This window comes from Marasmius oreades, chromosome 4 (genome assembly GCF_018924745.1).
Source record: "Marasmius oreades isolate 03SP1 chromosome 4, whole genome shotgun sequence".
Classification (NCBI taxonomy): Eukaryota; Fungi; Basidiomycota; class Agaricomycetes; order Agaricales; family Marasmiaceae; genus Marasmius; species Marasmius oreades.
The window spans coordinates 2374138-2400882 of record NC_057326.1 but is presented as its reverse complement, the minus strand read 5'-3'; the positions used below and the strand labels follow the sequence as shown (position 1 = coordinate 2400882).

The following is a 26745-nucleotide window of genomic DNA, read 5'->3' as shown; positions in this document are numbered from 1 at the left end:
CATGAACATTCAAGTTCCATCTAGTCTCCCAAAGGCAGACTATAGTGAACGCAACAACACGTTCAGATATACAGTTAAGCCTATACGCCGTTTCCGCTGCAAGGTCACGGCGCGGCTTCTCCGGTTATTTGAAATATGACACATGGTGGTGGAGGTGAGAGTCGCGGTGCCGGCTGCTGATAGTCTATTGACTGCCCAGCTTCCAGTAGCAATTGAGCTGGAGCATAAGTTAACCCTTGCAAAGCTGTATCATATGATTCCTTTGGTCAGATTCTGGGGGGGGGTAGTCGGTATTGCGTTAGTTTGACTGCACTACTCACCACTGCCACGAAACAACTGACACCGTTTTTCTTTGAATAGTATGGCAGGAGCGATATTCGCCAACAACCTTCGAAAAAACCTCGGTATTTACGCGACTGACCTTCCTCCTGATCTTAAAGTAGCTGTTCTCAGGGGCGGTACGGTCGTTCAGACGCTTCCGCAGGTGCTGAGGGCAGAAGTGATCTCCGCGTACGCTGGTAGACTGGTCCTGTCTACATTAGGGGAATTCAAAGTTGATTTCGAACGCGTATTTCGACGTTATTTCGAGTCTATTTCGAACTTGATTTCGTCTCGAAATCAGGTCAAAATCAGCTTTCAAATGGGGAGTTCAAAGTAAATTAGCTGATTTCGGCGTGCGGCAGGCACTGTGCCAGGCGGAGTTTGAATATTTGAATAGTGCCTCATGTATAGGACCCCTGGCAGTGCCCTATGAGTTCACCTGATACGTACTAGTGATGGTACGTGGAGCAACCGAACAGTACGTGATGTTCGGATTGTTGACAGGGCGTTTAGGCTCTTTTTGCATAGTTCTGTAAAGTTGTAGAAAGGCGGGGGACTTTATACTGGAACCTCTGAGGGGCGGAGTCGATAGCGTACGAACCTTATCTGGTTAATCATATCTTGTTTTTCCCGCGATATGATATGTCCGCATCGGCCGATTGTCGTCATCGGCGCTGCCCGCCGTTTGTCGAAAAATGCCCGCCTCCCGCCTCCCGGGCCTTTTCAGCTCATACTATATTCAGAAATTTGAGTTGAGTGTTAAACATGGCAATAGACTGCAATAGAGCAATTCTAATTGACACAGCTTAGAAATGGTGATGATTTGTCCCTTCCGGCCGAATAAAAAGGACCCCGTTCTAGATTTTAGTAGGGTATCCCGACATTATCCGAGTTTTGCCAAGGAAATTCGGGGATACCGGTCATGTCAGCTGGCCCTACATGCTTTCTTTCCGCCGCCTGCATCGTCTCACTTGACATCTGGCCGCAGCCCGCAGCATGCAGCTGTTACTCGTAAGGCTCAAAAATTGGTATAGGTGTTCTATCATATATCTTCTACAATTTGTGGAATTCCCTCTGATTCCACTTTCCTCTAGCCTTCTTAATTTCAATTTTGGACTGTAAACAAACAAATTCTGACTACCAGGTCAGTTAAGATGTAACGGGAACAGGACTCTATGTAGGATCCAGTGGTAAGCTACCTCCCATCGGCAGCATAGTTCTGCTTGGTTAGGCTTGTGGGCGGGCAATGGTTATGGTTCGTTATGGTTCGTTACTCCTGTTGTAGACGGCATGTTTGCCATAGATCATGTATGTCATCTCGATTGTCCCAATCACTCCTGTCTTTACTTCTAAATGTAATCTAGACTCAAATGGTGAATTTATATATAAAATGTTCGTGGACTTCAAATTTGAGGTTGTCGAACATGGCCGGGTATACCGGCTATTCAATAACCGACAATTGCCGAAACATAAATTTAGTTCCTGTGAGAGTACTACTCATGCAATCACTTAGTCCTATGGTAGAAATCCTCAAACTTATATTATGACCAGTCTATCAAATTTTGGGGATGAACGGATACCGCAAGATGGTGAATGAAAAAGTAAGAAAACCGGGTTCACTGTTTGAGCCGTATTTGCTGCCAAGTAAGATAGCAAACCACGGATAGGTTTGTCCCAATGGTTATGCTCATTGGTTTTCCACAAGCTATGATTGGGTATTTGAAGACATTCATTGAGGTCTATAGATTCACTTTGAAGGGCTAATACTGATGACTGGCAATGGTAGCCAACCGCGTATATTGATTGATGCAAACTTGAGGGTGGAAAGTTGGGGCACGACCAGGCCAAACTTCATCTTTCAAATATCCTCTGAATTGGCAAAGCAATCAAGGCATGTGTAACAAACTCTACCAACAAACAGATAGAGCACTGTTAGCTAGCTCCATGATGTGTGAAGAAAATAATATATGTTATGTTTTTCACAGATTTTCGGGCTGATACACCTTGCACCGATTTCAATACGGTTTAGGAGGCTTTTGATCGTTAAATTACGTGTTGTTGCTTCAAATATTTTATTCTATTGAGGAGTTTTTACTAGAATACTGATATAATACCGAAGAACAAAATGAACATTGTCAGATACAGTAATGTCCAGTCTGCAGTCACCAGGAGACCATTCCTACGGCTCTCGAGAATGGGAAAATCTCGGTGGAGTTCTGAATAAAGCGCAGCAAATGGAAATTAGCAATGGGAAGAATATACGGATAGGGGGGTATACATGCGGTACGCCATCAATGCAGCCACGGCACACAAGGGTAACCTCAAATGTCTTACGAACATCGCTTGTTGATGACGAGTGGTGGAAGCGGTCTTTTGAAGCTACTTGCCAGGGTTGCAAATGAGAAAGGCTGTTGGAAAGTGTAAACAAAGTGTAAATAGGCAGAACAAGGAGAAAATTTCGGCATGCACACCTGGAATACAACCTGAAAATCAATCTAATACACAGCTGTGTTGTATCATTCAGCCTCTATGAATGATTGAGAATTGAATATAACGATAGAGAACCTGTCAACCAACCATAAGGAACGACATCAAGTGAAGCGGAATTGTTATTAGACATAGTATGAGCCTAAGAAGCGCAGGGCGGGCGTCTCACGGGAGGCAGCACCGATGACGACAATCGGCCGATGCGGACATATCATATCGCGGGAAAAACAAGATATGATTACCAGATAAGGTTCGTACGCTATCGACTCCGCCCCTCAGAGGTTCCAGTATAAAGTCCCCCGCCTTTCTACAACTTTACAGAACTATGCAAAAAGAGCCTAAACGCCCTGTCAACAATCCGAACATCACGTACTGTTCGGTTGCTCCACGTACCATCACTAGTACGTATCAGGTGTATGAGTTCTATCCGGACGCCAGCCAAATTTCTATCCGGACACGCCTCAGGCATTTAGCGCTATTTTCTGGGGTCCTACCTGGACCCAGTGTACCGCTATTGTTTTCGTTATCTTTCATTTTCATCTGGTCTTCATGACTCGTACTACGGATCCGGAGCATCAGGATGCTGCCGAAGCCGTCTACCATACATTTCTTACACGACCAGAGAAGTAGAGGGAAAATTAAGACTTTGACAGTGATGCGGGAAGGAATTGATAGCGTTTCGATACGACGAAGTTTTTTTTAAAACTCAGCCCAAACCCCGACAACACGCCGAGGAGCCCGAAATCAGTCAACGAAATCAGTGTGAAATGAGCAAGTTGATTTGGGTTGATTTAGAATGAAATGAACTTGGAATAGACTCGAAATAACGTCGAAATACGCGTTCGAAATCAACTTTGAATTCCCCTATTATCGGCATTGTCGGAGCTATCCTGACGTCTTTGTCTGCCTTGGAAGGTTTTAACTTGTACTGGTAGCTATGATAGCGTCTCACTTCCCCGTGGTGAATAAATGGCGAGACCGAATACAACACATGAGTTGTGGTTTGAAGAAGATGGCAATGGCATAGAGAGTGGTGAGGACAGCGTTGAAGAAGATTTGTGTAGAGTGTCTGACTCCGACATCGAACTCGAACCTGACGACGAATCATAGTGACCGCGGTAACGGAGACCATTCTGCGTACACGCAGTTCTCGTTGCATATCAGTATGTGCACTCACATCGTGTATTAGTACTACAAGGCTACCAGTCGCCATAGAGGGTCGAGATTGCTCTAGGGATGCATTAGTAGCCGTCTAATCTATCTATCTATCTTCCTTTTGTCCGCAGACTCATCGCAAATCTGAGTGTCCACAAACAGGACCGGACTGGTGGCTCGTTAGCAATCTGATTCGCGCTTCCTGCGAAATATAGGAAGAAATTTCTGCACTTATTTCTGGTCATTGTAAAGTAGTATCGTGACCGAATGAACAGGTTCACCTTTGGCTTGAGGAGACCTAGGCCTGGTTACCAGTAGTAGAGACGCCCGAAGTTTTTCGAACGTAGAGAGCTCGTATTCATGGACTTTTTTTCTGTCGTTAAGCACAGACCACGAAGGAACGTACGAGTTCGAGACCTCTGGTTTTATCTCTGGACATACACAGCAGAAACAATAACCCCTATTAAGAGAAAAGAGGCCCATGCCCGTACACTGGGCAGTCCTTTGGGCAAGCCTGGATTTCTAGGTAATGTTTGACGAGTACGTTGAGGAGGTTTCGGGGAGCCCTTTATAGCTGGTTGCTTCACTTCCGATGCACTCGACTCAACTTGATCAGTATCTTCTCCGATGTCAACATCCACGACTCCTCCAAAAAAATCGGTGACCAAAGCTGCCCTGCGCTCGCCAGTTTGTGCCTGTCGAACCTTCAAGGGTTCTTGCTCCCTTCCAACCCATTCACCCAGTTCGCGCCAGCCTTCCCCTGTGCCGTACTTCAGCATCGCGTCGCCGCCGCCTAGAGGACGTTGGAAGAGATCGCTTCGGACTCCTGGGTGAGATCCAATTTTTGGGACGGAAAAGGAAGTGAACTAAGGAGAACGTTGTGAAACAAGTTGAAAACGTAAGGTATTGCATTTTCGTACCAGGTCGCCCATAGTGAGTTTGGAGGTCTTGTTTACTCTTTCCATGTACTGAAGGACGTAGTGGGTATAACTGTCAATAACAGATACGCCGACGTCATTATCGTTTTCATGCTTTACCACGAAAACAGGTCGATTAGTCTCATAAAGGGATGTCAGTACATGGACCAACCGAATACGAATTTTCTCCCTCTAATGACGCTCCCGTGGCTAGGATATTGGGAGAGTAAAACTGGGAATACATCGTGTTGGCTTGACAAGTGTCAATCATGAAGAAGATTTCGTTGTACCTGGATCAGTAAAAAATGGAAGGCTGTCCGACTACCCAGAAGTCAATTCGTACCTGCCACCCTGCCACATTTGTTCGAACGCATCGGCAATGTCGTGCGCACTTATTTCTTCGTTGTCCTGAAATTTGAGGAACTCCTTGCCTCCGTGACCTGTCATATAAACGAAAATGTTGGAGTTCCTGTCCGTTAGGAGACGTTTTGAGCGCGGTATAGATTCGTCTAGACGGCCTGTTAAGACACGCAAAAAGTTTTCGACCGTGACTTCGTAACCACGATAGTCGACCTCGATATTTTCGCCGTAAAGGTCAAGATGTCTCCCTGGGTTGGCATAAACAGATGCAGGAAATTTGTTGCGGGAATTGCATGCTGCGTCGTCTGCAAGCATGAGAATAATGTTGGAGTCAGGGATACCCAGGCGTTTGACGGTGCGATACCTGCCATCTTCAGCTATCGAACATGCCACCGAAATTACATGGCCTTACATTCCTAGTGCGTTCGCCATATGCTACCAATGTCGAAATAAGTTCCAGAGAAAGAAAATGAAACATGATTCACGTACTCGGTAGTTGAACCAATATCGCGACGAGCAGACGAGAACAGCCCAGTTGTTCGTGTGAGAGGAGGATGAACCGTTTCCTCGAGCATAGAGATCATTGTGGTACATATCGTTGCCATCGTTCGCAGATACAAGGAAAATGAATGAGTAGCTTGCCAGCAGCCAGAGCCAGATTGAGAGTGAAGTCCGGAACAAGTTCATTGCAGGCGGAGTTTGAACGTACTGTAACTCAACTCTTCCACCCACCTCCACAACGCGCTATGTTGCATGGTGAGTTCAACAACGCACACATTATAGATATTTGGGATGCTCATTTTCGACAAAGGCTTAGCTGCTTACGACGATGACAGCGACTCGAACGATGACAAGCGGACGGAAAATGAAGATGCGCGCAATGTGAGAACCCCCATTGCTATACCCCTCCTAGCTGTTTCCCTTTGGCTTGCACATGTTCTATCTCGGATAGGGTAAAAATTCCACGGTAGAGAAGTCCGTCGACCAAGAAGGACGTGGGTAATTCTAGCTGGATGTCTATGAGACTTTCAATGTTCACATTCGGTCGACAGCGCGACGAAGTGTCAAGCATGCACTGCAGAAATCCCAAGTTATCATCAAACGACCCCAACACAAGCCCCGAACAGCTTACGGTCGCGCCCATATATCCGAGGAACTTGATTCTCCCCGACCCTCTTCGTCGACAGATCCAACGACCACCGTCTCCCCACCAGAATCAACTACAGCAGCACAAACTGTTTCAACCTCTGACTCTCAAATGGACGAGCTTCAGCACATACGTACTCTTCTTCGACCTCCTCCAATACCTGGCATCCCAGATTGGGGAGTACCTCCCGAACCAGGACCCAACGAACAGGAGCCTTGTGATCCTGCCATCGAGGTGAGTCCCGGTCAAATATACCTTTACATGTAATAATGCTTTTATTAGGCCAAACTACTACAATTTTACCACCTCAAACATCCGACCACAGTCCCCTCTTCGTCCGCTACATCGGCCTCTGATCCAGTTCCTACGCCAAGGCATTTCAACGACTCCCTCATGTCCAATCGCTCCTTTCGTAATCCTCACCTGTACACGAAGCTTGTGGAGTTTGTCGACGTTGATGAACGAACAACAAACTTTCCTAAAGAGATTTGGAATCCGTATCAAGTTGTAGACGGACCAAACGGATGGGATGCTGAAAAAATTGGTAACGCTCTTGTCCTTAATGTTATTTATGCTCAGAGGTTAATTTATTGGTTCAGCGGCCTATCAAAAGTCGCGGTCAGAACAGCAAGCGCAGGCACAGTCGTCTGGCAAGCGTACGCACGTAGACTTCACGTCCTCATCCCACCACATTTCGGCGAAGGAGAAGAACTGGGAACGCGATAAGATTAAGTATAATCCATATAGCGCCGGTACTAAGGGCGCTGGATATGGGGGCCTAAGAGGAAGGGTGCGTTTGGGTAAGTAAAGTAAAAGTATATATTATGTCGTTCTTTGCTTTCGCAGAGACGTATACGTAGAAGCAGCGGGGACTGCGGGCCGCGGGCCACTGATTCCGGATGACTCGATATGAATAACTCGTCAATGGATCTTCGACTGATTCACTACGTCCACAGCGCAATGGCGAGCACTTCTAAAAATATTGTGATAATTGGAGGAGGGATTATTGGGTGTACAACCGCATACTATCTCTCTCGACATGCATCCTTCTCCTCTTCCACCACGATCAAAGTAATCGAGGCGTCGATTCATGGCGTCGCTCAAGGAGCTTCCGGTAAAGCGGGCGGACTAGTAGCACGGTGGGCTTATCCTTCCGGGCTTGTCAACGTTTCATTCCCAGAGCACGTAAAGCTCGCTAACGAGCACAACGGCAAAGAAAGGTGGGGTTTTAGGTTTGTACAAGCCGGGAGTTGGGAGGGAAGTGGCGCTTTACCGAATGGCAAGGGTAGGAAGAGAGACGAGATGAGTTTGGAGAAAACATTAGGCCTGGAAGAAGGCATCAGACGCTCTGCAGCAGGCGATTCAAGGACGAGAAGATCTATCGGCCTTCCAGAGGATCTACTTTGGGTGGAAGAACACCTCACAGACGGGTACTCATCAATGGCCCCCGAAGGACACACTGCCCAGGTCCACCCCTATCTTTTCACTACCAGCATGATGGAATTAGCGAGGGAGAAGGGGGCGGAGCTTGTACAAGGCCGTGTCATTTCTATACTTCGGGAGAACGGGGAAGTCACTGGTGTGGTTTGCGCGAAACACAATTCGAAGGACAAGGAAACGATTCCTGCGACCGACATCATCCTCACTGCAGGAGCGTGGTCGCCATCTCTCGTTCCTTCGTTGCCTGTGGAGGGTCTACGCGCACATAGCATAACCATCCATACAGATCCCTCCGTGACAATCTCTCCATATGTGTTATTCACGTCTATCCAGCTGCCGACGGGGATAGTCACTCCCGAGATTTATGCACGTCCTGGTCACGAACTATACGCTTGCAGCGGGGCGGACGATTGCCCACTTCCGGAGACAGTGGACGATGTGCAGGTGGATTTGTCTGCTTGTGAAGCACTTCATGAGACAGTTGGTAGCATCTCATCGGAGCTCCGGAATGGTAAAGTTGACAAGAGGCAAGCATGTTTTTTACCTGTCGTGCCTTCTGGAGGTGGTCCGATTGTAGGGGCAGCTTCAAAGGTTGCGGAGGGGCTATACATCGCTGCTGGACACACCTGCTGGGTATGTCGCTTTCTTCTATGTCCATCAGCTTATTGCTTATATGTATGTTTAGGGAATATGTAATGCACCTGGAACGGGGAAAGTTCTTGCGGAGCTGGTAATGGAAGGAAAAGTGAGCTGTACTAATACGAAGAGCTTACATCCATCAAGATTTCTGTGAAATCTCAGCTTCCACGTGCTTCCGTTTCATCTGGGGGTGTCAAACGGGGCGAACTATCATTCCATGCTCATGCAGCGACTACGTGCGCCATCCATCTGCCTTGCTCAGAAATACTATTGAACACTTAACGAACCGGTGAAGTACTCGTCTGTTAATTAATTGTAGACCGTAAGTATGTCTGAACAAAATAAATCCAATTATTGCATGATCTTTGTTCCGGAATTTGTGAGCGAGCGAAACATACGAAATCTTACTAGGTCATATCGAAACTGAGCGCGTATCAGAATGAACATGTCCCGTCAGAAATGAACACACCACGGCAGAAATTGCAGAATCCTGTTCTGCATATTGTTTAGGGTCAAATATGCTCTAATCTGTCGAGCTGAGCTGAGCATACCAGATCAGACGGGGTCAAAAGTTGAGGCTAATCCATCACTGTGCAGCGAAACCAGTAGGAAAAGTGGGTGTAGATTATAGGATACAGATATACCCAGGTCCTGATATATGAAGTGCGCAATAAGGATACACCATTGTCTGAAGTAGACAGATAAGAATCAAGAAAGCCCAGTAAAGAAGAAGATCAGTCGCCCAGAACTTCTTTTATTCCTGAGAGACGGTAAGACGCTTGAATTGTGCACACTATATGACACTCACGATCGATGATGTCCAAATATGCCGTCGTCGCAGGACTGTCAGGATACTCGTCCAGGAAGCTTACACCGTAATCTGCGCTTTTCCCGATCCTTGGATCCAGTGGTACACAACCCAATAGCTCCGTACCCGTTTCTTCTGCCAGCCTTTTCGCCCCTCCAGTACTCGGCTTGAATATCTGAGACTCATTCTTACAGTTGGGACAGACAAAGCCGGACATGTTCTCCACCAAGCCAAGAATTCTGATCCCAACCTTCCGGCAGAAGTCGATCTCCCTTCTAACGTCTTGCAGAGCGACCTCCTGCGGCGTTGTGATCAATACCGCCCCATCTATGCCGCTCTCTTTGAGAAATTGAACAATACTGAGATGTTCGTCTGATGTTCCAGGAGGTGTGTCAAAAACCAGGTAGTCGAGTTCACCCCAGTCAACGTCTTTGAGGAACTGAGATATCAGACCGTTCTTCTTTGGGCCGCGCCACATTACCGCGTCCCGTGAAGAGGGAAGCATGAAACCGACAGACATGACTCCTAGATTATCTTGAACGTAGACTGGGGACCATCCGGAAGCAGAAGAATGGACTTGCTCGGACGCTATACCAAGGATGGTAGGGATCGAAGGACCACAGATATCCACATCCATGATCCCAGTCTAAACAAATTTAGGTGCCAAACTCTAGGCCCGAAAGTGAAGAACTCACCTGAGTCGATTCGTCGGCAGCAAATGCCCAACCTAACTGTGCTGTAAATGTCGATTTTCCTACGCCTCCTTTGCCCGATAACACGAGAATCTTGCGTTTAACGGTCGACATACGCTGCTTGATGAGCGGAAGGGCAGGATCTGGGCCCGCTGGTGTGTTTGAGGCGCAGATTTCTTGGTTGGCGCAGCCGTGACAGGCATCAGCTTTGCCTGCGAACTCGGATTCCGTACCCTAGGGTATTATAAAGACGGAGGAAGTTTTGGTTATATATGTGCACTTACAGGACAATGTTCTGGTGCATTTGAGGGGACTGAGAGTGGGTCGGGAACCGCTAAAGCTGACTGAACTGCAATCATGGATTCGTGGTTCGAAGGAAGAGTCAAGGCTCTGACAAATCTATTTAGCTCACGGAGACCGGTCCGGAAAGTGAGATTGTGGGCGAATTGACTCAAAATTGGCTGACGATTCAGTTCTCCTTTTTATATTTCTAAGTGAACCTTACAGAGAGATACTGTATGTGCTTTAAATTACCAGAAGGATATGATTGCGAACCGACGTTAGAAAAGGTTGCTCGCTACGCAGTTTCAAGCATGAACCCAAACGAGTCGGCCGGCTCGCTGTTCCCCGCCATCACTAGCAGGAAAAAGTCAGTTCTTTATGACTGGGAATTCTGACTCGACCTGGACATCTCAGCTGTCCTAACCGATTCCAGATTGTCAGCGTCATTTCCGGACTTCGTTCGTTGCTGTTATTTCATCGGAGTCGCCGTTTGCCGTTTGCTAAGAAGGATTGAGTTCTATGGTGAGAGGACTGAATCGGATGTCCGTCACTCACTGAACGACACTCTGATTCGAGGCGAATGCTATCCATTTGCAATCTCGGGTTTTCGAGTTCAAGATTGGAGCTACAGGGTATTGCCGAAGTTATCGGTAAGCCCTGGACTTTATTTGGGGTCTCGGAAATGAGGGTTTGCGTCCGAGTATTACGACCCCAAACGAACGATAAAATGGCCACCGAGAGCCCATCTTCACAAAGGAAAAGAAAGTAAGGTTGAACAGAACAGTCGTCTGCCAATTGCTAAATGATGTACGCACGTATGATGATAGACCCTAGCACGACGAACGCTACGATAGGTTGAATCATGGCAGCCAGTACTTCTGGTTGGCTTTGCGGAGGATCATGAGGTCTTGGAAGCTTGGTAAGGGCCAGACTCGAAACAAACACGGCACCGACGCCCATCTGGTTCCTATTAGATCTTTCATCTCCAAACTAGTAAAGTAAAATCTCACAGGACCTAGAGAGCAGGAAATCAAGAGAAATACGAGATAGGAGTCAGAAAGGGATTACCAAAATGACCGCAAAACAAGGCTTCCTTCCAATCTCTAATCTCCGGCACCCATGGGCCCAAAGAAAGCAGGGCAGGGATTCGGCGGAGCAAGATAACAACGATCAGGAGGACGAAAAGACGCCAAACCTCAATTCCAAGCGCCTCCGAATTGAACTTCTCGAACGGAAGCCAAGCTCCGATGTAGATGAAGCATGCACAGTTTAGAACAAAGTCGATAATAGAGGCGAATGTCTCGTTCTCAATATGAACATTGAACTTGCCATCCCAAGAGAGAGCGGATCCTAAACAAGGCGTCGTGGGAAACTAAATATTGACTCGAGATTGAGAAACATCCCACCTGCGGCAAATGCAGCTAAAAGGTCATCACTACCAATGGTACTGACGATACCCATTGTGAGCAACCCAAGTGCGAGTTGCTGTGTCAAGTAAGATTCTGTGTCGATCAACCCTTTCCTCATGGACAACTTCATGATGAACGAGAAGGTAACACCTGGATGAAAGGTTGTGCCAACAACGGCGAAGATTCATGAAATGAAAAAAGAGTTTGCGGGAGCAACTCACCGAGAACACTCCCAAGAACGGTGCCGAGCACAACTTGGTCTGGATATTTTGTTAATCTTGTGCTAGAGAGAGGATAGGTTCTGATACAAACATAGGCATCCAATCAGAAACCATTTTTCGAATGCCACCGGTGTAGATGATTCTAAGGTAAGAAACAGTGTAATGGTCAGGAATGGATACGCCAGGCCGTCGTTTGCGGCTGACTCCGCCGACAGTAACTGGCGAAGAGTGAGGGGAACATATCGTTCCGCAAATTTGCCCCCTGCAAGGAATGGGAAATAAATAATTTGCAAACTTTACGTCACGAAACTGTACGGACCGACAATGGAAGCACAAATAATAGGGTCAGTAGGAGTCAAACACGCCGATATCGCGAGGCATGAGATGAACCCAAGCTTTGGGAAAAGCATCTTGAGGAATCCTACGGTTAGACGGGAAATTGAGATGGGGATGACATGGAGAATATTGTACGTAAGCTCACCAGCAATGAGAACCCAGCCGATAGCCATGGTAGGTACCACCATCACCAAGAGACCCCTGATATGCCTGTACATGTAATTTTTTGGTAGGTCAATGCCAATGATGAATAATCCGATAGCGAGGACCACGCGTGTGACCTCCAAGGTTATCTTCTCTTCCAATGGCCCCCATGAACGTGGATTAAAGATATCAGCTCCATAGGGACCCATGGCTATTCCAAAAATGGTTCCGAGGAGGACTTCGTTGACGTTGAACTGGTATGCAATGGTAGGGTCAGCGAGGCCGATTACCGCTTCTCAAGCTTTCATACCTTCTCCCTCACTAGCAAGGAAACCACAGAAAACTAGCGGATGCTTTAGAAAGAGTCATAGACGAGCAGAACTGCAGACGAACCGCGACAACAAATCCGCCAAGGCAGATATACGCAAGGCCAGGAGCAGAGACCTAGATAGGGGCGAGTCGGCGAAGTACTGGAAAGTACGAATGTTTTACGGACTTCCATCAGTTCCACATGCATGATAGCTAGGGTTGCTGGCGGATGAAAGAACTTGTGGCAGTAGAGCTGTTTTAATATGTGGTGGAGACAAACAACGACCTACCGACTCATTGGTCATCAACTTTACTGATGACAAAGGCTGTCTGATTGCATGGGATACGCATGGAATAATTACATTCCCCTTGCCTTATACATATACATCCTCAGTATTTCGACGCCGTCAACTCTGGATCACACATGAGTGATCTCCAAACGATGAGGTACATGTGTTACCGTACTTCTGACAATCGTATTAGTACTACAGTACACCATTTGTGTAGAGTAGTACGAGGCTGCTGGGCTCCCTATGGTCTACCACCTCCAAAGAGGGGTGAGCTCGCTCTAGGGTAGTTCTAGTAGTTCCGGCGGTTCCCTTGTGGGACCATGCTGTGTAATCTATCTATCTATCTATCTATCATGTGAACTCTGGAGCCAAGTAAATTACAGTTACGGTATAAATTGATACCACTGCCAAATCGGGTAATAGCCCTGAAAAACCTTCATTCCCAACCAAAAAAGTTTTGTTCATGATGTTTGGCATGAAGGGATTGAGGTTACTTGTATTCGAGACGTAAACAAAAGCTCTCAAGCTAGAGTCAAGAAAGTGGCAGCACTTCACTTGCAGCGAACTCTCACCTAGTTTATAAGGTTTCTTATTTCGTTGCATATTATCACGTATGCAAGGGTATCGTAACTGCGAGATATTTCGTCCTTGTCATATCGATAGAATGATTGATCACGAAGCAGAGAAGGCAGAGAAATAAGAAGACGTAAGATGGTAGAAGTGAAAAAGAAACTGGAATGGGCAGTATAAACTACACTTAATGACGCAATCCAAAAAGAAGAAACACAAAAGAGCGGGACAACGAGCAGAGTGCAACGACAACGACAAACGATCTGCGGTGCTGGATGTATGAAAGTAGAGGCGCGAATATCTTGAGGAAAGCATACAGCATCGAGATTCGAGCCGTCATGTACGTTGCCGCAAAGCGGGCTGGTACCCGTTATTAAATGAGTTTGCAGAATGGTGCTGTTGTTCCATACTTGGCCTTGATTGTACATACGAAGTTGGCCGTGAAGAAACTCCGTTAGAAGTTATTGGCCGAGTGATGTTCTGCCGCTCCTCTGAAGACGGCTGCGGTGTCCGAGGCGACGTCAATGTTGCCATACTCTGGGAAGCTGGACTGTTTACGGAACTTGCAGGGTAGGTGGCAGTGGGTTGCGCCATAGGAGGATGATGCGGATGTGGAAGGTTATAAGATGAAGGTGAACCAGTGGGAAGAGGTCTTCGATCTGTCGGAGGCGGTCCTCCGCCCATCATCATCGTAGGTTGAGGTCTTTCGACGTTCGGTGTAAGAGGCGTAGGGAACCGTGGAGCACTTCCATTGTGACCATTATACAGCTGACCAGGTCCTCCAGGTACCGGAGTACGTCCGTTCCCTGATTTTAGCCTCTGGTACGTTTCGCATTTTCTCATGAAGTCTTTTGCAGGAAGTTCCATAGAGTTTGCAAAGTAATCCTGATCATGCAAGATGGACATGAACTCCTCAGGAACCGCGAAAAACTCGTCCTGATTCTCCAGAAGTGAAGTCACGACGCGAATGGCACCAAAACTTTCGTCTCGAGCTGGGTCCCGTCCCCGCGAATACAGGATACTAGGACAGATAACTGTTGCAAGGTTCCCCGAGTCCATCTTGCTACCCGTCTCCTCATCCATGTGGGCAAATGATGCCACCCACTTGAGGAAGACGAACAAGACCTCCATGGTGTCCCGGTGTGACTTTGGCATGATGATCGATAACATGTGTAGTAGCCGTTTGCGGTCTGCTTCCTGAGGAACACCTGAAAGCCGAGGGATGAAGTAGTGAAGGAAACTACGTCAGAATGAACTTACTCTGAGATGCGACCAATAATCGATGCAATTTGAACGTCAGTAGTGGATCAGGTAGATCCCGTAAGAATTTCTTGAGTAAAGCTGCGAGCTGAACAGGATTGTCTTGTGTCAGATCGACAGAGAGAGGGTCCCTATCGATCGCCTCAGTGAGCTCTTTTAACCGCCGTATATTGCCGTTCTTCCTAAAGATGCCCTCCACTGACATGTCTATGGAGTATATGAAAGTCAGGGTCAGTCCAAACTTTATCCACACGGGAAGAGGCGCAAGCTTACCCATCTGTCGCATAGCAGAGATTACATCGTCAATGAAGGTAGGTACTCTTAAAGTTGCTCTTGACGCTCCAAGTAAGGAATCTACGCCTTCCTTTTCCACGAGTAATTCCAGTGGAATCCCGAAGACGCCTACAACGAACGAGTAAGTCACGTTTCGAAGAAAGCTTCGATGATATTTACCTTTCTTCTTAACGTTCTTCTTATCCCCCTTGAATAGGGTCTTCCAAAAACCGCTCTTCTTGATCTCCACGAGCTCCAACAGCTCATCAAGATCCAACTGATCCTTTAAGTGACTCTTGCTCAATGCCAATACTGCCGAATGCTTGATGATCGCCAGTTCAAGTGCACTCAGCTCGGCAATGTACGGTATCGAATTCAACCTTGGAAGCGACCGCTGTTGTTCCCTCGCCTGAGCAGCTTCCATCAGCTGTGGTAAATCCGCAAGTGTGATACCTTCCTGGACCGTGGCGCCACTACTATTAATATGAACGCCACCCATACCCATCGGCCCAGCTTCATCCCCGATCGAGGGTGAATTAGGTGCACTTTCATCCACGATCATGACCTCCGTATTATTCCTCGCAAAAGGTGGTTTTATTACTTGCCCTTGACCCTGGTGAACCCCCCATTCAGGTCCAGCACCATGTCGTATCTGCTGCTGCTGTAAATGCTGCTGATATTGCTGCTGTTGAAAATGTTGCTGCTGCAATGACAACGGGGGTGGCTGGTTTGAAAGCGACGGCGACTTGCTCTGTTGAGCTTGGGATTGGCCATGCTGTGGGTGCTGTTGGTGATGATGTTGCCTTCCGTCCTGACTCTTGTGATGAATTTCCGACGGCGCTACGCTCCTGCCTGTGGGACTTTCCACGATCGTACTCCGTTTCGGTAATCGAGCAGTCGAGGAAAGTTTTCTGCCCAAGTGAACCTGCTTCATACGCATGATATCGGCAGAGTTGCGGTAAGGGTCAGAATCGGCTTGTGGGGGGCTGGAAGGAACGGCTGTTTTTCATGATGAATATATCATCGATTAGAATGGAGTCCCGTGTTAGTATTCGCATGAGGTGGATTTGATAGAGGTAGCGAGAAGGCGATGAAAAGAATCGTGAACACATATTAGTCCACTTTCAAAAATGAACAAAACGTTCAACTCACCGGGAGAGTCCGGAACTACACCTTGCCTCCTCAACAGGAGGTACAGCCGCCTCAAGGCAACGTTCAACAGGAATGCATACTGTTCCAGTCTCTGCACTGCTTTGAAGCCGCCTTTGCACCCTGCGTGTGCATGTTCGGTACACAAGATAACAATTGGTACCATCCCAAACGATGTCGTTTCCACAATGGACGAAACCTCATATACAAATATCGAAACATTCGCAGGGGGCCGCCGCGAAGTTGTGGGTTTCGGGGGCTGCTGTGCCGCGGATGGCGATGGTCCGTTAGCGGGTGGGACTGCATTTGAGGTTGCCTGCGAACTCGAACTAGAATCCTGAGCCGCTCCTGATGATGACCCTTCCTTTTCCTTCGCAGGAATAGGAGCGGCAGCAACTTTGCCACAGACTGGACACTGTACGCATTGCGAATGCCATCTCTGATAGGTTCCCAACCTTACGCAATCTTCTTCCACCGTCAAATTACATTTGATGCACAGATCGCTAGGAGGGTGACTCGAGGATACGTGTCTTGACGAGGATCCTTCTGCTTCACTCCCATCGCCGAGAATCCCAGAGCTGTCTGACGGACCTATGCCACCGCCACCACTCAGAGGATTGAACGGACTTTCTCCTGCATATTCCGGCGCCAAACTCCTAAATCCGTATGTTACACCTTGCGTTCCTTGGTTTAAATCGGGTCTCCAACCATCATCTTCTCCGGCCATGCCGTTGACCATTGTTACTGCTCCTTTCCCCTTTATGAGCCTCCTGGCCGAAGGATTTCCTTGTTGCACGGCCAAAAGATGGAGTTTGTCAAGGAAACCAGCCATCGCGTCACGAACGATGATCACCTCTCCGGTCGAAGATACATTTTCGTTTTCGCGTTCGAGTTTGAGTGCCCCGGTAAGAGCAATCCGAATGAGGATTTTTAGGTAGTGTGCAAGACCCGTGACGAGTGCTAGAAGTTCCTGCGTCATGCCCATCCGCCGCGATCCAGTCTCTTGAGTATGTGAAAGTAAAGTGAAGAGTTCGACTGTCTTCCGGCATAGCATGCGAGCTTCTCGAACGTGCGACATACCTGGCGTATGGGGACGATCAGCAATTCAAATGCATGGAAAACTTTAGCCAAAGTATACCCTTCATGTTTAACCTTGCGAATTGAAACTCTAGGTCGTCTATGGTAGCGAACAGTACCTCAACATGGAGGATGAACTTCTCTGCCATTCGAATGGCATCCAGATACTGTCCACTACTGACTTGTCTGAGCATGTCTGAAATGCAAGCTGCACTGGATTCCTCGAAGGCCGAAAGAACTCTGCAAAAGGAAGGATAACGCGGTGGAGTTAGATTCGAACGAGGCAAAAAGGGTCTTCAACGCACGTCCAAATTCGATATACCTGTTGTTCCATCCGAATTTGTTTCTCTTTCAAGGACGCTGGAGTCTCTTTCTGTTCCTCCTCGGCATATGGCGGCTCTCCCTCCTGATCACCTGCATCTATCGATGTCGGACGTCTTGAGACAACTTTTACATTCCAGAACTTTATGCGATATTGTGAGCCATCCGATTGCTTAGATGACAGGCACAAGGCGACGGACCTTATTGATCATATAACATTCAGGATGCCAACATTCGTCTCTCTGATTTCTATTTATTTCAACGAACTGCTTCAAGATAGCTGTGCTGCATCCGGCACATTTGGTCGCAAACCGTGTTGAGTAGTGAAAGTGACAATAAACGTCACCGTCGTGCTCGTAGTAGGAATCTTGAGGGCCAAAAAGAGTAGGGCAAATGGAGCAGGTAAAGTGTTCGACGTGGAACTTCTTGTCTTTACAACGGAATGATCAACGTTAGCCATATGAGCAGGGGAAAGACCTTGTAGAAGGACGCACTGCAGGCTGTGATATAGCTACCCCGCAACGCCATACCGCATTTCGCACAGATTAGGTTCAGACGACGGAAGTAATCTCGTTCACAAAGAGGTTGCTGTTTTCCATCTGGTCCTTCAATCGGAAAAAACTTGGATGCAACGACGTCCCCGCAGTCCTTTGGAAGATCGGGTATGACATGAGTGGAGTTGACCAAGAGATTGAACCAAGAGGACAGACCATGCATTTGAAGCAGTTCAAGTGAAAGACTGTGCCGAGCGCACGGACAAATGGCCCGTACATCGGCTTGCCGCATGATGCGCAGGAACTAAATATGAGAATCATCAACGAATCCCAGTCGACAGGTCCAAGAAATCGGACATACGCAGAGACAAGACTTGTTGAGGTTGTTGAAGCGGTCGTTGGCGGTGGTCGTGGTTTTCCCGAAGAAGAAGAGGAAGTCGAATCCGAAGAATGAAGGGAAGAATTGCTATTCCGCTTGGGAGATGGAGATGACTGGTAATGAGAGAGGTCGTCGCTACGTGAATGAGGGGGGAGGTTTTGGGCAACATCTGACTTTTCTCTGTCGTTCGCATCCATAGTTGAGGCTCGAGTAGGAGGATGGGGACGGTGAGGACGGTCTTGAGACCCAGTGAGCGCTGGGCTTGACTGAGGGTGGCTTGGGGAAGGCGTTGGCTGTCCTGCCTGCCAACTACTCATCTAGGGTGGAATAAGGAGGTAATGTCACAATGTCACAATACTCACACTGAATCCAGACCTTAGTACTTTACATTTACAACGTGAGCCACAGCACTTCGTATGTAATATCGTTAAAAGATTCGACCAAGCATCTCCATAAACCCTTTGAATACGGATTCGATGACTTCATCGCTGTAAGTTACTCGGATTGACCCGTTTTTGCCCTCGACCACGACTTCGTCCTCATTTGCTCGAGCCTCGTCATGATCATGGCCATTCAGTGGCCCAATGTAATATTGTTTGATTCCACTCGTGTCATTGAAGACCGTCACTTCAGCACGGACTTGCTCCGAGAGTTTTACTCCGTGAGCTCTCGTCGACAGAGACAACGAGCCATGGAAAGAACGGGGTATTGCCACATGCATGCAGCCATTGTGGGAGTAGCATCGCAATGCAAACGGGGGGTATGATGATCCGGCACGACGCTGTATTGTATCAACATTTTCGTCCATGCTGAAGCATTCCTGGTAACGCACAATTTTCGCCGTCACTGATCCGTTCTTGGAAATGATGTCCATCGTCACCCTTTTCCTCTCGTCGAAAGGCTTTGAATCGGGAACAATATATACTTGGGTATCAACGCTGCCATTCTTCGACAATACTTGGAAATTCTTCCGGATCGGGTCGTTGTCGGTCTCTTGGATCTCCAAGGGCGGTAAGAATGATTCTGGTATCCGTATGCTCGGGTCAATGGCATAGCTCCCTTTCTCTGGACTGTCTTTGTGATGAACTGAGATGAAATTCGTGGGCTTCAAGTTGGCTGGTATATGGTCTTCGTTTTGGCCAACCAGCTGAGCGCCCTCAGAGGAAACGTACGGCGGTGGTGGTGCGTCCGTCTGTGTATAAAATACGGGCTTGGCTGGAAGTGAAGTATTAAACTCCCTTGAACTCACCGCTTCCGAGTCAAGGTTGACCTCCCTTTGCTTTGCACCGGGACTGGAATCGTCTGTTGAAGTGATGATCATCCTGTGGAGAGACGGCTTTCAGTTGGAAGCGCTCGATTCCTGCTTTTAAAAGGAATTGATTGCGCGCAGTAGTAACCAGATTTGAGGTGCTGCGCTACAGCACGGTGTCACGTATACGTACATCGAAGGCCGAAGTGAATATGAATAAATACATGTGACTATTTTATATTTTTCTGTGGATTATCAGTGTTTCCAATGTGCCCAAGGTCTTGATGAGATTTGACACAATGTCATGGAGATCGTGAGGGAGAAGCTATTCTAGCGACAGTCGGTACTATCGATACTGAGTTGTTCGACATGCACAACGGTGAAGGGATCGATGTCTCGGTCGATTGAATATATTCCCAGGGATCCGGAAACGTGATCGAAACGTGATCGAAGAAAATAGGGTCCGGCTTGATCTGCTTCAACTTACTGTACATATAACCAACCTGAACACGGTCATGGACGAAATTATTCCTGGACTCTGGATCGGCAATCTTTCCAGTGCTCTCGATGTCAAATCACTGAAAGCCAGCAACATCTTCAGTATTTTATCTGCTATGCGAGGAAAGATCTCCATACACGAAGTTCGCTTTACCTCTCGTTTCTCTGGCGCAGTGACTAACTGACCCTGTCTAATAGACTTTTATAAAACACCAAATCTTGCTCGATGATACAGAAGGGGCCGATATTCTCCAGCATTTTCTTCCATCGATATCGTTTATTCAGGCGGAATTGAACAAGGGTCGGGGTGTTCTTGTGCATTGCCAGGCTGGCCTGAGTGCGTCGTATTTCCATACCGTCTTGTTTCCAAAACATTCTTAGCTCATTATAGGTCGCAGTGTGGCAATTGTCGCAGCGTATCTAATGTATGACCGGCATCTCACCCCTGACGAAGCCCTCGATTTGATTCGAAAAGCACGGCCATTCATAGAGTTTGTCCTTCAACTCGCGGAATACTCTTTCTCAACCTCTCATCACTTATTCTAGTCCCAATCCTGGCTTCTTGGTTCAGCTCGAAATATTCCACGATGCATCGTACAAAATCTCGGGGCGGGATAAGAATACCAGAATGTTCTATCTTGAGAGGACGGTTGGGGAAGTGCTGAGTGTGTCTTGTTCGTTGCCGCAAGTCCCCTCATTTCTGATAGATGATACAGACGGTGATGGTAGCATTCCATCCACTGCGATGTTTGCAAAGTTTCCTCAAACACCGACTGGGTCGACGCCTGTCACCACCCCAGGAGGACCTAGAGGCCCAAGACGTCGTATTCGGTGCAAGATGTGCCGGTATGGGCTACCTTCTATTTCTTATTCAGACGGTCACCGATCTCAATCGTGTGCAGGCAAGAGCTTGCTACCCGAGAACACATGCTGGACCACGGTCAATTGGGCCCAGCCACTCCTGTTAGTATCAGTCCTGCCGCTTCACGTCGACCCTCGACCAACCAGCACATTCATCCCTTGTCCCGGAACCCATCCATCTCAATGACCCCAGCTCATCCAGTATCCCCCACCAGTCAATCGCCCATTCAGCCTCTATCGAGGCATCCATCGACGTCCAGGTCTCGAATAGGGTCTTCGTCTGCGTCAGAATCGAAGCCAAGGAGGAGCTCATTGCTTGCACTCGGGGCTCCATCTTTGGCCATGAGTACCTTGAACACGGAGGACGCAGGTGATAGAAAAGAGGAAAAGGAGGCAACGACTTTGGCAAGTGGTCAAGTATTAGAAGAATTGAATCCAGACATCACACGACGAATGTCCGGAGAAAGGAGGCCTTCTGCGGGGAGCAATGTTTTACGCCCATCCCTGAACGTATCCAGGACGATTTCGGAGTCATCGTCCATTTCCGCTTTGGAATCTTCCGATGAAGATGAAGATGAGAACAAGACGCTGAAGCGCCGACATGGTGGTTCTGTGGATGAGAGTATTCAATTGGGAAGAAGGCTCTCGGATGCTATGTTAGTTTCGTCGCCGTGGATTTCACCTGAACTTGTTAAAATACATGACCCGCTTGCCGCTGTTACTGATGCAGCTATGGCGACAGATCCAATTCCTTCCTCGGCTGCAGACGGACATCAAAAGTTGGAATCCCCCTACTTCGCCAATCCGAATGATCTTGCTGCGCAGCTATACGCAAATCCGAAGTTGGCTGCATTGAGAAGTCCGATCAGCATTACGCCCAATGGTATCACGCCTTTGGGAGGACCAAATGTGTCCCCTTCGACGAGTCAACCTGCAGAAATTTCGCGATCTGCAGTCAGTCCACCAATCATAATAAACAGCAAGTGTTCTGGGTACTTCGTCGAACCGGTATGATTTCCTATTTGCTTCATGGTTCTTCCGTTGACTGCCACACGAAAACAGATGAAATGGATGGAGCCATTCCTTGAAGAAGGACAGATTGCGGGGAAGATCGTATGCCCGAATAAGAAATGTGGAGCGAAGCTTGGGAATTACGATTGGGCGGGCGTATGTTGTGGATGTAAGGAGTGGGTTGTACCGGTGGGTCTTTTCCGTTTTGCTTCTGATAATATCCTGATTTCCGGGTACCAGGGATTCTGTATCAACAGGAGTAAGGTTGACGAGGTCTTTCATTAAGATCAAGCCTACATACAAACACCTTAGCCTTCTACAAGCCATCTACGCACGATTTATTGGGTGTTGATGGTGATTGTACGAGTTGGATATTTCTTACGCAAACTGGCATATCCGTATTTAGGAGATGAAGAGTAGCAATAAGCATAGGAATTAGCAGTATTGATGTATGTATAGTTTCCATACTTGGGTGCGAGCATTCGGAAAAATGATGGAAAAATGAGATGTTCGAACTGCCGCGCAATTGCAACTCCCTTCACCTCCTGCCACCATCCGCTCGACCTGCTTGCACCTCATAGACACTCAGACTCCATGAAACTTTGACAACAATGGAAGAAGATTTCGCCCCTTCCGGACGTACAGTTGACATTGAGCTCGGTGGCCAGGAAGTCATAACCATCGACCTCGATAACCTCGACCCCGACCCTCAAGATGTTTTGGATCTCCTCAAAGAAGGCGAGTGTAAAGTATGGGTCTGGACGAAATTAGCGAGGGAATATTGGGACAAAGGACATTTAGAAGCTGCGGAGAAAATTGCGGAGGCTGGAATGGATTGTGCGTGTCTTCCAAATTTCTCTTTACCGGGCTAGTTCTAACATTCATTGCTAAAGCTTTCTCTCGGATCGGAAATGATGATTCTCTACCCCCTCTCTTAAAATTCAAAGCCAATCTCAAGCTAGCGTGCGCACGACAAGCACCGAAAATTTGTCTCCCTAATGCCCGTGAGCGAAAGAATTGGGGTATCCTCGACAAGCCTCTTACGTATATGTTATAGAGGAGGACATTCTACCACCCGATCAAAAGACAAAAGAGCAGTACTTCCATGAAGCAACAGCTCTTATGAATCGTGGGATAGGCATGTCACAGTCCGAGGCACCTGTGGACGGACAATTAGCGTTCTTAACTCGAGGTCCGCCCCATTCCGATTCTTTGCTGCGTAACTCAGCTTTTGATAGGCATTCTTCAACTCGACACGCGTTCCTTCGACGAAGCCATGCGTTCATTTGAGCAGGTACTCGGTGATAAACCGACGAATATTGTAGCCTTGTTTGGCAAGGTAAAACTCACTCTATACACCTGAAACATCGACTCACATATCTGCATAGGCTCGGATTCTTTATGCGCGAAGAAACTACCCCCAGGCTCTCCAGACTTTCCAACTCATCCTTCGCTACAACCCTAATTGCCAACCGGACCCTAGGATCGGGATTGGACTATGTTTTTGGGCTATGGATAATCACGCACGAGCGAAGGTTGCTTGGCAGCGAAGTCTGGAGGTGGTACGTGATTATTATCTTATTCATATTTACTCTAGTGATTAATTCACTTTCGAGATAGAATCCCTCAGAATGGGCAGCCCAATTACTTCTTGGACTTGAATCCATCAATGCTAGCAAAGAAGTCTCTCATTCAGATTCCCAACGAACTCAGGCCTACGTTACTGGCACAAAACTTGTTGAAAGTGCCTTTAAATTAAATCAGAAGAACGCGTCGGCTGCAAATGCTCTTTGTGAATTATTCATCCAGAAAGGAAATCACAAGCGAGCGATGAAGCTCGCGGAACGGACGATTCAGTTTGCTGATACCTTAACAGTTCTTACCGAAGGACACATTCGGTCTGCTCGGATATGCCACGCCGAAGGAAACACTGCGCTCGCGATGAAACAATATACGCTTGCCACTGAAAATCAGCCGAAGCATCCTATTGCTGCTATTGGACTCGCCCAGATGCGGATGAAAAACGGTGAGGAACAAAGATTGCCTCCTTCCGCTTAATCTTTAATGAACGCCCTAGATGAAATGGCGGGAGCCATCCACACCCTCGATACCCTCCTCCAACCGCCCAACCCACAAAAGTGCAACGAAGCTACCGTCATGCTCGCTTCTCTCAGGGCTTTCCCAAGACCGGGTGTATCCAGTTCTGATATCGACAAGGAACGTTCAAAAGCCCGAGAATTATTCGAACGAATATGGAAAGGCCTGGAAATTGACGATGTGAAGGCCAACAGTCATGCATCACATGGTACAGCGAAGCTTTCACGGGCTATTGTGGATGACATGGCGATGTACATCGAGATTGCCAAGCTATGGCAAACGGAGAGTCTTGACCGGACCACAAAAGCGTTGAAGGAGGCGCTGCGAATTAGTGAGTCGTCGGGCTCAGTTGAGCCCAGAATCTTGAATAACCTCGGGGCATTGAATCACTTGGAGGAGAAGTGTGCCGAGGCAAGGACGATGTATGAGAAGGCTTTAACGACGTTGTCGAGTATGGCGTCGGATGTGGAGAGCATGTCGACATCGATTCTGTATAATCTGGCCAGAGTTTACGAGGACCAAGGCGATGATGCATTAGCGAAAGAAGCGTATGACAAACTCTTGTCGAGGCATCCAGAGTATAACGATGGTATGAAACCCAGTTTCGCTTATTTCTCATCTAACCCGTCGACTGTCAGCGAAAATCAGACAAGCCAAATTGCTTACCAATCTCAACCGCAATAATGATGCCCACGAACTGCTCAAACAAGCCCTGACAGCGCAAAGTAACAACCTTAACCTCCGCGCCTTCTATACTTATTTCCTCATCCAAAGTAACCTCCCAAAACTCGCGAAAGACTTTGTCTTCGCTACGCTCAAGGAGTACGATCGACACGACGTGTATGCACTGTGTGCTTCCGGGTGGATAATGTATCACCAGTCCCGTGAAAGCCGTGATACGAGTTCCAAGGGAATTGAGGAACGAAAACGAGGTTTCCAACGTTCGGCTGATTTCTATGATAAAGCATTACAGTTGGATCCTTGCTGTGCGTTTGCTGCCCAAGGGCTTGCAATTGCCACGGCGGAAGATGCGTTGGGATCACTTAGTGGGAGTGGGCCACCGTCTGCAGATGAACCACAGAGGCGGATGAATAATGCACGGGAAGCGTTGGATGTTTTTGCGAAAGCTAGGGAGTCGTTGAATGACGGAAGTGTCTATCTGAATATGGGCCATTGTTATTATGCTCGAGATGAGTTCGACCGGGCTATTGAGAGTGTGAGTAGGGTTTGAATCCTACTCGCTTGGACTATGTATACTGATCCTCTGTTTCCCAGTATGAAACGGCATCTGTCCGGTTTTACAGGGGGCAGAATGTACCCGTTCTGCTTTGTTTATGTCGGTCGTGGTATGCGAAGGCCATGAAGGATCAGTCGCATCCTGCTATATGTACAGCTCTGCAGTACGCGCAAAAGGCAAGTCTTCTCGCTTCTTAACGGGCTCATCTTTCCTAACCGTCTTTTACTTTTGACGACAAAAGGCACTACATTTCCAACCCAACGATAAGGCGATATTGTACAACATTGCTATGATTCAGCAGAAATCGGCTGAGATGTTGTTCTCGTTGAAACCTGAGAAACGTAAGCTGGATGATCTCCAAAGGGTCATTGAACAGGCTACGCAGGCTCAAAAGTTGGTTGCGCTCCCTCTTGGTTTCTTAATTCAACTCGTTACTGACGGTAATCGCTCCACTCTCCAATCTTATTTTGCAGGCTTTTCGCATCACTCGCCTCTGATCCTGCTCCCGTTGTCCCATACAGTCGAGATATCGCTGACAACAGACGGAAATACGGCGACAACATGTTGAAAAAGGGTGACGATCAACTGGCGTCGCAAAGACAGTTCGAGCAGGAGGCACAGGCCCGTTTGAATGCTGCGAGAGCAAAAAGGCAAGAAGGGAGGGAGAGGCAGGAAACATTGGAGGTGAGAATATTTCCTCTCAATTCTTCTGTGTTCTCAAGTGAAATGACTTTAATAGCGTGAACGTTTGGAAGCTCTTCGTCAAGAAGCGGAGAAACTCGCAGAGGAACGTAGACATGCCCGAGAACAAGCGCTTGAATGGACGCGAGAGGTTCGTATGGACAGCGATGACGAGAAGGAGAAGAAGCCCAAGAAGTCGCGCAGACCGAAAGTCGATTCTACAACCGTTAGCGGTGATGAAGGCGAAGGGCCTAAGAAGAAACGGAGAGGAAAACTTAAGAAAGCGGGTGGTGATCAGGGCGATGGTGAGGAGGCCGCAATATTTTCTGACGACGAGGATACAGACAAACCCACGAAGAGGGTGAGTGAGTTCTAAGCTTTGCTGACGTGAAACTGACGCTGCCTTACCTAGCGGACAACAAAGAAACGAACAATTAGAGACGAGGATGAGGAGGAAGCTTCGGCGCCGTCGCGGAAGAAGCAGTAGTGAGTGGTTTAATCTTTACAGAATATTTGTGAGCTGATAGGACGTCGTTCTCTAGCAAAAGCAAGGAAGTTCTTTCCGATACCGATGATGAAGATATGGACGGATAGCAACGTCCCGTTTTTCTCAATCTCGGTCAACTGCATG

At 47.7% G+C, this 26745-nt stretch overlaps 9 protein-coding genes across 10 annotated transcripts; 4 read left to right on the top strand and 5 right to left on the bottom strand.

The window, feature by feature from the left end:
* Positions 1-3988: 3988 nt before the first annotated feature.
* GPI8 (glycosylphosphatidylinositol anchor biosynthesis) lies at positions 3989-5928 on the bottom strand. Its single transcript, XM_043152312.1, has 7 exons — positions 5730-5928; positions 5653-5675; positions 5224-5604; positions 5053-5170; positions 4884-4994; positions 4245-4829; positions 3989-4188 (listed from the first exon to the last, which is right to left on the bottom strand). The coding sequence occupies exons 1-6, from the start codon at positions 5925-5927 to the stop codon at positions 4389-4391; spliced, it is 1272 nt and encodes a 423-aa protein (XP_043010398.1). The 5' UTR covers position 5928; the 3' UTR covers positions 3989-4188; positions 4245-4388.
* Positions 5929-6498: 570 nt separating this feature from the next.
* Positions 6499-7195, top strand: E1B28_007562 (uncharacterized protein; the record flags this gene model as incomplete). The annotated part of the gene is made up of 3 exons (XM_043152311.1): positions 6499-6621; positions 6670-6931; positions 6987-7195. 3 exons carry the CDS (start codon positions 6499-6501, stop codon positions 7193-7195), a joined length of 594 nt encoding a protein of 197 aa, XP_043010397.1.
* A 116-nt stretch (positions 7196-7311) lies between these two features.
* Positions 7312-8748, top strand: E1B28_007561 (uncharacterized protein; the record flags this gene model as incomplete). Its single annotated transcript, XM_043152310.1, has 3 exons — positions 7312-8460; positions 8513-8572; positions 8629-8748. The coding sequence occupies 3 exons, from the start codon at positions 7312-7314 to the stop codon at positions 8746-8748; spliced, it is 1329 nt and encodes a 442-aa protein (XP_043010396.1).
* Positions 8749-8909: 161 nt separating this feature from the next.
* On the bottom strand, positions 8910-10346 carry NBP35 (cytosolic Fe-S cluster assembly factor nbp35). Its single transcript, XM_043152309.1, has 5 exons — positions 10251-10346; positions 9970-10200; positions 9275-9920; positions 9018-9226; positions 8910-8961 (listed from the first exon to the last, which is right to left on the bottom strand). The coding sequence occupies exons 1-4, from the start codon at positions 10323-10325 to the stop codon at positions 9201-9203; spliced, it is 978 nt and encodes a 325-aa protein (XP_043010395.1). The 5' UTR covers positions 10326-10346; the 3' UTR covers positions 8910-8961; positions 9018-9200.
* Positions 10347-10417: 71 nt separating this feature from the next.
* Positions 10418-12976, bottom strand: E1B28_007559 (uncharacterized protein). Of its 2 annotated transcripts, XM_043152307.1 has the most exons (12): positions 12855-12976; positions 12752-12802; positions 12669-12701; positions 12360-12612; positions 12198-12299; positions 11970-12140; positions 11879-11917; positions 11655-11807; positions 11317-11598; positions 11064-11263; positions 10804-10994; positions 10418-10748 (listed from the first exon to the last, which is right to left on the bottom strand). In XM_043152307.1, the coding sequence occupies exons 1-10, from the start codon at positions 12873-12875 to the stop codon at positions 11109-11111; spliced, it is 1260 nt and encodes a 419-aa protein (XP_043010393.1). In that variant the 5' UTR covers positions 12876-12976; the 3' UTR covers positions 10418-10748; positions 10804-10994; positions 11064-11108. The 2 variants fall into 2 exon arrangements, with proteins under 2 accessions (XP_043010393.1, XP_043010394.1); XM_043152308.1 differs by having other exon boundaries at positions 12360-12701; positions 12752-12976.
* An 887-nt stretch (positions 12977-13863) lies between these two features.
* On the bottom strand, positions 13864-18797 carry E1B28_007558 (uncharacterized protein; the record flags this gene model as incomplete). The annotated part of the gene is made up of 11 exons (XM_043152306.1): positions 13864-14735; positions 14788-14994; positions 15061-15189; positions 15241-16059; positions 16213-17289; positions 17348-17526; positions 17592-17749; positions 17808-18037; positions 18102-18255; positions 18318-18405; positions 18463-18797. 11 exons carry the CDS (start codon positions 18795-18797, stop codon positions 13864-13866), a joined length of 4248 nt encoding a protein of 1415 aa, XP_043010392.1.
* Positions 18798-18804: 7 nt separating this feature from the next.
* On the bottom strand, positions 18805-19936 carry E1B28_007557 (uncharacterized protein). Its single transcript, XM_043152305.1, has one exon. The coding sequence runs from the start codon at positions 19799-19801 to the stop codon at positions 18908-18910; it is 894 nt and encodes a 297-aa protein (XP_043010391.1). The 5' UTR covers positions 19802-19936; the 3' UTR covers positions 18805-18907.
* Positions 19937-20244: 308 nt separating this feature from the next.
* Positions 20245-22384, top strand: E1B28_007556 (uncharacterized protein; the record flags this gene model as incomplete). Its single annotated transcript, XM_043152304.1, has 8 exons — positions 20245-20370; positions 20426-20564; positions 20619-20718; positions 20774-20892; positions 20944-21073; positions 21130-22096; positions 22151-22288; positions 22340-22384. The coding sequence occupies 8 exons, from the start codon at positions 20245-20247 to the stop codon at positions 22382-22384; spliced, it is 1764 nt and encodes a 587-aa protein (XP_043010390.1).
* Positions 22385-22710: 326 nt separating this feature from the next.
* E1B28_007555 (uncharacterized protein) lies at positions 22711-26708 on the top strand (the record flags this gene model as incomplete). Its single annotated transcript, XM_043152303.1, has 14 exons — positions 22711-22936; positions 22993-23103; positions 23157-23291; positions 23338-23438; positions 23488-23661; positions 23720-24125; positions 24177-24785; positions 24835-25412; positions 25472-25609; positions 25675-25826; positions 25907-26117; positions 26173-26475; positions 26527-26600; positions 26657-26708. 14 exons carry the CDS (start codon positions 22711-22713, stop codon positions 26706-26708), a joined length of 3270 nt encoding a protein of 1089 aa, XP_043010389.1.
* Positions 26709-26745: the final 37 nt, after the last annotated feature.

What these genes read in the sequence shown, in the direction of transcription:
- GPI8 (XM_043152312.1), bottom strand. Translation starts at nt 5,927, where the DNA reads ATGAACTTGTTCCGGACTTCACTCTCAATCTGGCTCTGGCTGCTGGCA. An exon ending in CAAATGTGGCAGGGTGGCAG is followed by an intron (nt 5,171 to 5,223) that starts GTACGAATTGAC and finishes TTACTGATCCAG; the next exon opens with GTACAACGAAATCTTCTTCA. An exon ending in AACTCACTATGGGCGACCTG is followed by an intron (nt 4,830 to 4,883) that starts GTACGAAAATGC and finishes CGTTCTCCTTAG; the next exon opens with TTCACTTCCTTTTCCGTCCC.
- NBP35 (XM_043152309.1), bottom strand. Translation starts at nt 10,325, where the DNA reads ATGATTGCAGTTCAGTCAGCTTTAGCGGTTCCCGACCCACTCTCAGTC. An exon ending in ATGCACCAGAACATTGTCCT is followed by an intron (nt 10,201 to 10,250) that starts GTAAGTGCACAT and finishes ATAATACCCTAG; the next exon opens with GGTACGGAATCCGAGTTCGC. An exon ending in ATATTTGGACATCATCGATC is followed by an intron (nt 9,227 to 9,274) that starts GTGAGTGTCATA and finishes ACCGTCTCTCAG; the next exon opens with GAATAAAAGAAGTTCTGGGC.
- E1B28_007559 (XM_043152307.1), bottom strand. Translation starts at nt 12,875, where the DNA reads ATGCATGTGGAACTGATGGAA. An exon ending in CCTTGCTAGTGAGGGAGAAG is followed by an intron (nt 12,613 to 12,668) that starts GTATGAAAGCTT and finishes ATTGCATACCAG; the next exon opens with TTCAACGTCAACGAAGTCCT. An exon ending in CGGCTGGGTTCTCATTGCTG is followed by an intron (nt 12,300 to 12,359) that starts GTGAGCTTACGT and finishes GTCTAACCGTAG; the next exon opens with GATTCCTCAAGATGCTTTTC.
- E1B28_007557 (XM_043152305.1), bottom strand. Translation starts at nt 19,801, where the DNA reads ATGATCATCACTTCAACAGACGATTCCAGTCCCGGTGCAAAGCAAAGG.